Raw genomic sequence first — 10,250 nt, 5'->3', positions numbered from 1 at the left:
TCTCTGGAGGCCACTGGATCCGCAATTAAAAAGTCCCAAAGTTGATCGTTCAGGGAAACTTTGATATCCACGAGTGCATCGCGGCCGTAGGAGATCACTGCTGATGAGTTTTTTGGTGGACATAGTGATATAAAATACAAAAAATGTGCAAAATCGACTGGAGCGCCTGTGCAGGCAGCCGCAAACGGGAGATGCCACGTCACAAAGACAAACAAACAAATGATGGCACCTGTCAAGGGGTGGGATATATTAGGCCGCAAGTGAACAGTCAGTTCGTGAAGTTGATGTGTTGGAAGCAGGAAAACTGGGCAAGCGTAACGATCTGAGCAACTTTGACAGGGGCCAAATTGTGATGGCGAGACGACTTGGTCAGAGCATCTCCAAAACAGCAGTTTTTGGGGGGTGTTACTGGTATGCAGTGGTTAGTACCTTCTAAAAGGGGAGCCCAAGGCTTATTAATGCATGTGGGGAGCGAAGTCTCGCCCGTCTCGTTGGATCCCACAGAAGAGCTTCTGTAGCAAAAATTGCTGAAAAAGTTAATGCTGCTATGAAAGAAAGGTGTCAGAACACACAGTGCATCACAGCTTGCTGTGTATGGTGCTGTGTAGCTGCAGACAGACTGCCCATGCTGACCCCTGTTCACCACCAAAAGCGCCTACAATAGACACGTGAGCATCAGAATTGGACCAAGGAGCAATGGAAGAAGGTGGTCTGGTCTGATGAATCTTATTTTCTTTTACATCATGTGGATGGCCAGGTGCGTTGTCTACCTGGGGAAGAGATGGCACCAGGATACACTATGGGGAAAAAGGCAAACCGGCGGAGAGAGTATGATGCACTGGGCAATTTTTTGTTGGGAAACCTTGGGTCCTGGCATTCATGTGTATGTGACTTTGACACGTGCCACCTACCTAAACATTGTTGCAGATCAAGTACACCCCTTCATGGCAACGGTATTCCCTGATGGCAATGGGCTCTTTCAGCAGGGTACTGTGCCCTGCCACACTGCAAAAACTGTTGAGGAATGGGTTGAGGAACGTGACAAAGAGTTCAAGATGTGACTTGGACTCCAAATTTCCCAGATCTGAATCCGATTGAGCATCTGTAGGATGTGCTGGATCAACAAGCCTGATCAATGGGGGCCCCACCTCATAACTTACAGGACTTAAAGAATCTGTTGCCAACGTCTTGGTGCCAGATACCACAGGACACCTTCAGAGTCCATGCCTCCACAGGTCAGAGCTGTTTTGGCGGCAAGAGGAGGAGCTACACAATATTAGGCAGGTGGTTTTAATGTTGTGGCTGATACATGACCGGTGTATCTAAATATTGGAAAGATGTCCTGATGGAAACTCAACACATTATGGAATTTCATCTGCCACTAAATGACCTGGTCAGAAACCAAAAATATCTTCTTAGGGTGTTGCTGCTAATTGCAAAAAAAAAGTAAACTATTAGCTGGAAAAATTCAAATCAAAAGCCGTGACGCCACCCCTTGCAGCCGTCTGTGCGAGCGCCTCGTGTCGATTACGCACATTTTAGTATTTTTAGTGTTTTTAGAGCTTATTGTGTGTAATCACTGGGTGTTATGACATTTCACTGCATATATGTATGATCGTATGTATATGTATGTGACAAATAATTTCTTAAACTTTAACTTAACCTTACTGTTTAGATTGTAGAGACTGAAGTATTGGTGATGTAAAATATTGCTTTAAACAATAAATAAAGACAAAAAAATGCCCGTTCACACATTCACCTCCTGTCGCTCTTGTCTTCTAGCTCCTCCACATGTCTGTCTTCTCGCAGAGCTTCTCGCCTTGCGGTCGATACCTGGCAGCGGGCAATAACTACGGCGAGATAGCGATTTTCAGGTCAGATGTGGAAAAAATCCTTAAATGTTTTAACCCAAATGGGTCCATGTGTGTATTAAATAGCGGTCCTGCTCTCTCCAGCCTCTCCACAGCTCTCAGCCCGGACGCCAGCCCGCTCAGCCAGAAACCCATCCATGTGTTCACAGGTGGGTTTTTCTCATCCACTCTGATGGTCTGTCAAAGGGTTCGATTCATCACGTTCACATTCACTACACATCTAGTGGAACAGTTATGTTTAAGTTTTAATCTGCCTTGTTTAAAATATATCCACCATAATTATACCCACCATTTCAAGTCTTTAAACGATGGCTTTCTCAAAGCATGTTTCTCACTCAATAACTATTACCTTTTGATTTAACTATTATATTTTTGTCTATCTTTTTATCAAAATGCATATATTAAGCCCCTTTCCCACATGTGATCCGTAAAATTGCTGGATAAAAAATATCAGGCAAAGGCCGTAGGTGGTCATTCCCACATAGCCTCCTTTACGGAAAAGTTCAGTAATGAGTATGTTCCCACTTAGATCACTGTTCCGGATACATTATGTACTGCTTGCGGGAGAGGTGTCTAATATCACGTGAGACTAGGCAACAGAATCGCTTTGCTTCCCATCACCCTGCCCCACTGAGAGGGGACAGAAGCCCCCGTCCCAGACACAATAACCCTTAACCCAAAGCTATTAAATCAGTGTGATCATTTTGAGCTCTGCCTTCGGAGAATGAACATTCTCCACCCGTTCTTCCTCTTCCTGTCCGCTCCCTCACTCCCCAGCTCCATGCTGTGGTGCAGCCGGCGGGCAAGCGAAGCGCTTATGCCTGAAGTCATAGCACCCCTAACTGTAAATTACATGGCTAGGGTCTGAGTGGCATTTTTAAGAAGAAAAATGATACAATTTAAGAATGCATTTGAATATGAATGCATTTATTTTTGCTCCTTCATATTTTACGCAAGCGATATTTAGGTTTTAGCGTGTGCATTAGAGGAGAAGCAGCAGCATACAGCAGAATGACACAGCAGAATACAAAACTACTGCTACAAAAAAAAATGTCTTAACCATATGTTTTTATAGCTCCATTTTTTAATCCGAATCTGAATCGTTTTTATCGTTCGCCAGGTTTAGATTTACAAGGAATTTTGTTCTGATGAGGTTTGGTGTGTTTCTCCACAGACAATGAGTATTAAACATTTTAAGGAATGCAGAATAAAAATCTAAATGAATAAGAAGTGAAATATCTATATTGCCAAATATATACAAATTGCACAAAAATACAAAAACAGGGGAAATTTGTATTTATTTATTTATTTTTAACACACCGTTCAGCCACAACATTAAAACCACTGACAGGTGAAGTGAATAACATTGATCATCTCGTCACAATGGCACCTGTCAATGGGTGGGATGTATTAGGCAGCAAGTGAACAGTCAGTTCTTGAAGTTGATGTGTTGGAAGCAGGAAAAACGGGGAAGCGTAAGGTTCTGAGCGACTCGACAAAGGCCAAATTGTGATGGCTAGACCACTGGGTCAGAGCCAGTTGTACCCATTGTAGGCTCTTTCGGCGGTGGACAAGGGTCAGCATGTGCACTCAGACCAGTCTGCGGCTAAGCACACTATGAACACTATGTGTTCTGACACCTTTCTATCATAAGCTCTTCTGTGGGATTTGGCCAGACGGGCTAGACTTTGCTCCCCATGCGCATCAATGAGCCCATGGGCGCCCTTTACCCTGTCGCTGGTTGTCCTTCCTTGGAACACTTTTGGTAGGTACTAACCACTGCATACCGGGAACATCCCAAATGACCTGCCGTTTTGGAGATGCTCTGACCCAGTTGTCTAGCCATCACAGTTTGTCCCTTGTCAAAGTTGCTCGGATCCTTATGCTTGCCCATTTTTCCTGCTTCCAACACAACAACTTCAAGAACTGACTGTTCACTTGCTGCCTAATCATGGTGGCCCTGAGAGCTTAACGCACAGCAGCTTAAGAAAACACATGCAAATAGATAAAATACAAATGCAAAAGCCACAACAAAGCTGCAAGTTAAGAAAACAAATGCAAATAGACAAAACACAGGCAAATTAAGAGAACCGTTTGACCAATATGACAACACATGCCCAGCATTTAGAAAACGCACTGCAGATCCAGATGTGTCGAACGAACTGCATACCAAAACGCTTTGCAAATAAGAAAAACACAATCGCATTAACAGAAAATGCAACCACATTAACAGAAAACAGTGAATGTGTTTCAGTGAATAAGCGATTCACTGATTTGTTTGCAGGGATTCACTCACTCACTGAGTGAGTGCAAGTGAACATGATTCAGAATCATGTTCTCTCACAACTGACTGAGAGCTCAATTGATCAACTGATCAATTGATCATACTGATGAACGGATCATTTCAGGAAGTGATTCGGTTCAGTTTGTTCACCCAAAACATTTGAATCATTCGTGGACGACACCACACTATCACAGAGCCACGGTGGCTCACTTCCATAATGGTGTGGCCACTTCCGTAATGTGGTTATGCGATTGTGTTTTCTGTTAATGCGATAGTGTTTTCTGTTAATGCGGTTGTGTTTTCTGTTAATGCGGTTGTTTCCTATTAATGCGGTCGTATTTTCTGTTAATGCCGTTGTGTTTTCTGTTAATGTCATTGTGTTTTTCGTTAATGCAGTTGTTTTCTGTTAATGCAGTTGTGTTTTCTGTTAATGTGGTTGTGTTTTCCTTTAACGGGCTGTTTTTTCCGTTAATGGGTTGTGTTTTCCGTTTAATGCGGTTGTGTTTTTTGTATTTACAAATTGTTTTGCTATGCAGTTCATACCACACCTCGGGTTTGCAGCGCGTTTTCTGACTGCTGTGCATGTGTTGATGTGTGTGTTGATGTTTGTTAATCTCCTTGTTTTTTTTATTTGCATGTGTTTTGTTAAGTTGGTTTGAGCTCTCAGGGCTACCGTACCTACTACAGCCCACCCCTTGACAAGTGCCAAATATTTATACAAAATAAATATTCATAAAATTTGTATTTCTTTTAATGGGTGGTTTATTTCACAACCGTGTGTGTGTGTGTGTGTGTGTGTGTGTGTGCACGCACGCACACATAGCTGGTGCCATTTATCCAAATAACATCCATTCTCAAACACTACAACAAAGAACTAGACGCCGAGTCGAAAGAGGAATGAAAGGGGAACTTTAAAACTTGCAATGCCATTTTCATTATCCGACTATTTTGTCTCACCCAGCACATGAGGGGCCCGTCTTCTCACTTCACTCTGCCGAGTCTCACCTGCTGAGCACCGGCAATGGGGAGATAAGTGCCTGGAGCTGGGCGGAGCTCATCAAAAAGGTACGATGCAACACAGATCCTAGAGAACCAACCCATAATAACATTTAAGAAAATGGAGTGAAACTCCTATAAAGCCCTACATCACAACCACCTCACAATGTAATAGCAACCTTTAATAATGCATAATGCTGTGTGTTTTTAGTCCACAGTGGGGTGATTAGTATGATAACTAGATGGATACATAGGTAGATATAATGTTAGCGGCTGACATACAAAACAATAAGGGTAAATAACAGTAAAGCAATACAATACAAATGTGAAGAAAATGGCAATATATGGAAAATTGTACCCAAACAATACAGACTCAATACAGACAAACCCTTAATTATAATCAACAGATATAACCAAAATTAGCAGTGAAACAATAACACAATACAATATTTTAAAAAGTTTAAATGAAAAATACGTGGAAAAATTGAAGGTCAAAGGTCCAAAAATGGAATTTTGAAGAACTGGTTTGGGGTGTTGGTCTTGATTTTTTTTAATAAAATGTTTTCCAGAATGCCAAAGCCGCATGGACACGAAGACCCAATTACAAGTGAGAAATGAAGCGTGTGTGTGTGTGTACTGATTTCACCACCAACAATACACCATCGTGTGTGTGTGTGTATGTGTGTGTGTGGGCCTTTAAGGTATGCTGTGCCCACAAAAGCGCTCTTTGTAACCCCCCACTTCTTAGATCCAGCCTGGAGATCCCAGAGATAAATTCCATGGTTCTCGACCCCAGAGTAAGTCTCAAAACACACACACATACGACGGTCAGTGATAAATCAACTCATTCACAGAGTGGTTTACTATATTCCAAGAATATCTTCTGGTGATTAACTATTTCTTGGCTCAGACAAATTATTGCAGCTGTCCTCCCCTTTCATAGCTCGCTCGCTCTCTCGGTCTGTCTGTTTGTGTCTGTCTCGGTCATCTAGGACAACAGCCTGGTGGTCGGTGGAGGAGACAACAACATTCACATCATGGATCTGGAGAACGGTGTCTTCAAGGTCTGAACGACACCCGAGCAGATGTTCTTCTACCTATCTATCCATCTCTCGCGCTCTCTCAACATTTGCATCTCCCTTCCTCTCGCTTTCAGTCGGTGCTCCAGGGCCACACCGACTACATCCACTGTCTGAACGTGAGAGGGAGGGAGGCAGAGATCCTGTCCGGCGGGGAGGACGGCGCCGTGAGGATCTGGGGTAAGTGACAAATTTCCTTCTCCAGGTGTTACGTGGCAGCCTTTAAGCAGGAGGTACACTCGAAAAGACGCGAGAATCAAACGGAGAACATGTCCCAGAACACCGTCAGCAGGATACTCAGTAAGGACTCTGCAGTGAAAGAAGCACAAACTCGACAGTGAGAGGAGGTGGGAGTGACTTTGCTTAAAATAAAGATGAAACAATAAAATAGTAAGTAGTGAAATTAAACTCAATGTATTGACACTAACTGGATTTCCTCAAATAATGACCGGGGCTTTGATTTCCCTCAACTGCCATCTGGGTGCCGTGCTGCTAAAAATAAATAACTACACCGCGTTCCAAATTATTATGCAAATGATATTTTTCTCTGATTTTCCTAAATAGTCGATGCAAATGACAGTCAGTATAATTTTCAAGTCATAATTTGATGTTATTGAACAAACCTCCCAATGATAACAGTATTTTTTTCAAAATATAAAAAACTCAAAATGCACTGTTCCAAATTATTATGCACAACGGAGTTTCAAAACATTTTATAGGTTGTAAAGAACTGAAAATGGTCGTTTGTTGAATTTGCAGCAGTAGGAGGTCATATTTACTGAAATCAAAAGCTATTTCAATCAAAAACAACTTAACAGGCCAAGTTACATGTTTACATAGGACCCTTCTTTGATATCACCTTCACAATTCTTGCATCCATTGAACTTGTGAGTTTTGAGAGTTTCTGCTTGAATTTCTTTGCAGGATGTCAGAAAAGCCTTCCAGAGCTGCTGTTTTGATGCAAACTACCTCCCACCCTCATAGATCTTTTGCTTGAGGATGCTCCAAAGGTTCTCAATAGGGTTGAGGTCAGGGGAGGATGGGGGCCACACAATGAGTTTCTCTCCTTTTATGCCCATAGCAGCCAATGACACAGAGGTATTCTTTGCAGCATGAGATGGTGCATTGTCAGGCATGAAGATGATTTTGCTATGGAAGGCACGATTCTTCTTTTTGTACCATGGAAGAAAGTGGTCAGTCAGAAACTCTATATACTTTGCTGAGGTCATTTTCACACCTTCAGGGACCCTAAAGGGGCCTACCAGCTCTCTCCCCATGATTCCGGCCCAAAACATGACTACGCCACCTCCTTGCTGACGTCGCAGCCTTGTTGGGACATGGTGGCCATCCACCAACCATCCACTACTCCATCCATCTGCACCATCCAGGGTTGCAAGGCACTCATTAGTAAACAAGACTGTTTCAAAATTTGTTTATTTGTAGTTAATTAATTCATGTATTTCTGGGCCCACTGCAACCGTTTCTGCTTGTGAGCATTGGTTAGGGGTGGCCCAATAGTAGGTTTATGAACAACTGAAAGCCTCCGGAGGATCCTACACCTTGAGGTTCGCGGGACTCCAGAGGCACCAGCAGCTTCAAATACCTGTTTGCTGCTTTGTAATGGCATTTTAGCAGCTGCTCTCTTAATCCCATGAATTTGTCTGGCAGAAACCTTCCTCAATATGCTTTTATCTGCACGAACCCGTCTGTGCTCTGAATCAGCCACAAATCTCTTCACAGTATGATGTTCACGCTTCAGTTTTTGTGAAATATCTAATGTTTTCATACCTTGTCCAAGGCATTGCACTATTTGATGCTTTTCGGCAGCAGAGAGATCCTTTATCTTTCCCATATTGCTTGAACCCTGTGGCTGCTTAATAATGTGGAACGTCCTTCTTAAGTAGTTTTCCTTTAATTGGGCTCAACTGGCAAACAAATTATCACAGGTGTCTGAGATTGATTTCAGTGATCCAAAGAGCCCTGAGACACAAAACCATCCATGAGTTTAATTGAAAAACAAAACATTTAATCTTTAGGACACTTTAATCCAATTTGCATAATAATTTGGAACGCAGTGTATAAAATAAACTTGCACAATTTTTTTTGTTCAGAAACACAGGGAACGGGACGCACAGTGGACCACACTGACACACGCTCTCTCTCCATCACACGACCCACTGTCCTGATTGAAGGCGGAGCGTCCCTTATTCGGGTTTAAAACGTCAATACATACAAGTAGAGACTAACGAAAGCAAATAGATCTGAAAATAAAAAAACAGACTGAATGAATGAATGAAAATGCAACCCTGGAGGAGAAAGAAAACACACACTGACTCCAATTCTGCTTAGTTTGCCGTTTTTATGAGTACAAGTTTATATTTGAGGAAATAGGGTATATATAAAACACACTCCGAATGTTGCGGCTCCGAAGGAGAAGGTTGAATGACCCATAAAGCGAGGTTGAAGTCCGTCCCCCGCCATGGCGCAACGGCATTTGGACCAATCGCGACAAGGGGAGCCCTCGGAACGAGCGAAGGACAAAGTTAGCCTCGGGGGGGCTTGCGCCGAGGACACAGCAAGAACCCAGATCACCACGTCAATTTGTTTTTATCTTGTTCTGAAAGACGTCTTTTTGGTCTAAAACTTCTGCTTCTTTTTACGTGTACCTCCACCTTAGTCACTCTACCTCCTCCTCTGTCTCTCTCTTTCTTCTCCCACGTCTTTAGACACGAGGACTGGCCAGTCTGTTCACTGCATCGAGGTGTATAAGTACGAGGTGAGGAGTCTATGTTGAAGACTGAACTCTTCACCCCGTCCCAGTGAGTCCAGACGCACTCTCACCCCTCTGTCTCCTTCTCCCCCAAAATGAAAACCTAGAGCTGTGCCCGCCCCCAGTACGGCAAGTGGATCAGCTGCCTCGCCACCGACTCCGACTGGATGGTGAGAAGCCAAACCTGCCGAATGTTTCCTCTCTCTGGTGGGGGGTGGGGGGGGCTTGCGACATGTCTTTGTCGGTAACTCTCTGGTTATGATTCATTTCCCCTATTTCATGGTTTCACTTCTGCATATTCACCGTTTAACAAATTTGACCGCTTCCCTCTGACAGGCCTTGCTACTGAAATGACCTCCGGCCATTTTCGTTTCTTCTCGAGTCCGCATTGCTGTTTGAATGCGAATTGATTTAAAGAATGTCATTTTTCTTCCTCTTCTCCAGCTGTGCGGAGGAGGCCCGTCCCTGTCCTTGTGGCACCTGCGATCGATGTCCCCCACCTCGATTTTCCCTTTAACCGGCTGCCAGAGACAGGCCACCTTCTACCAAGACATGGTCAGATACAGTATAAAGCTCCTCACCCACCCAGACATAAAAGCCCAATTTCTGTCTGGGTTGCACTCATCCACTATTTTTCGTACTTCTTTTGTGTCCCTCTCCTTCCCTCGCCGCAGATCCTGTCGGTGGGGGAGGGCCAGTGTGTGTCCCACTGTCTGATGGGCGGCGAGGTCAAAGCCCAGATCCCCTGCATGCCGCACTCCCTCAACACGCTGGCCATCAACACCAACAGCTCCGAACACAGGGTCAGGCTTTTTTTAAATTTTTTATTTAAGTCGGTTGCTTTCAAAATGTCTTTTAAAGAGCATTCGGTTAGGTTATGACTAATATTGGTTGTTTATTTTTTTTGTAGGTGCTGACTGTGGGAGGCAGCAGTGACCATATAGATGTATTCACCAACCTGTCATACAGAGCCTTCTCTCTGAGATTCTGAACACCAGCAGACACACACACACACACACACACACACACACACACACACACACACACATACACACACCATGATGAAATGTTTGAAAATGATCAGCAATGTTTTACAGAGTTCTTGTAGTCACAAAGTGATCCAAGTGCATTTTTGTCAGCCGTCTTTGTCATCACAAGTGATGCAGTCCACAATTCACCCAGACTCCCGATGCCAATAAAATATTTTTTTAACCTTTTCACATTCATGTTTCTTATATAAAGACTTACAT

The 10,250-nt window shown here is 43.4% G+C and overlaps 1 protein-coding gene across 1 annotated transcript in view; it reads left to right on the top strand.

Moving 5' to 3' along the window:
• thoc6 (THO complex 6) overlaps positions 1-10,217 on the top strand; it is a 14,170-nt gene extending 3,953 nt beyond the window's left edge. The window contains exons 2-13 of the mRNA XM_080009719.1: positions 1,783-1,874; positions 1,956-2,020; positions 5,117-5,220; positions 5,721-5,758; positions 5,900-5,948; positions 6,144-6,215; positions 6,308-6,410; positions 8,957-9,006; positions 9,108-9,170; positions 9,445-9,555; positions 9,675-9,803; positions 9,911-10,217. Of these exons, the coding sequence (XP_079865845.1) occupies positions 1,783-1,874; positions 1,956-2,020; positions 5,117-5,220; positions 5,721-5,758; positions 5,900-5,948; positions 6,144-6,215; positions 6,308-6,410; positions 8,957-9,006; positions 9,108-9,170; positions 9,445-9,555; positions 9,675-9,803; positions 9,911-9,991 (957 nt within the window). The 3' untranslated portion in view covers positions 9,992-10,217. The remainder of the gene's footprint in view (positions 1-1,782; positions 1,875-1,955; positions 2,021-5,116; positions 5,221-5,720; positions 5,759-5,899; positions 5,949-6,143; positions 6,216-6,307; positions 6,411-8,956; positions 9,007-9,107; positions 9,171-9,444; positions 9,556-9,674; positions 9,804-9,910) is intronic.
• The last annotated feature ends 33 nt before the right edge of the window (positions 10,218-10,250 follow it).

This window comes from Zeus faber, assembly GCF_960531495.2.
Source record: "Zeus faber genome assembly, chromosome: 11".
In the NCBI taxonomy this organism is placed as follows: domain Eukaryota; kingdom Metazoa; phylum Chordata; class Actinopteri; order Zeiformes; family Zeidae; genus Zeus; species Zeus faber.
Note: the sequence above shows the minus strand (reverse complement) of the source record. Positions and strands in the feature narration are given on the sequence as shown.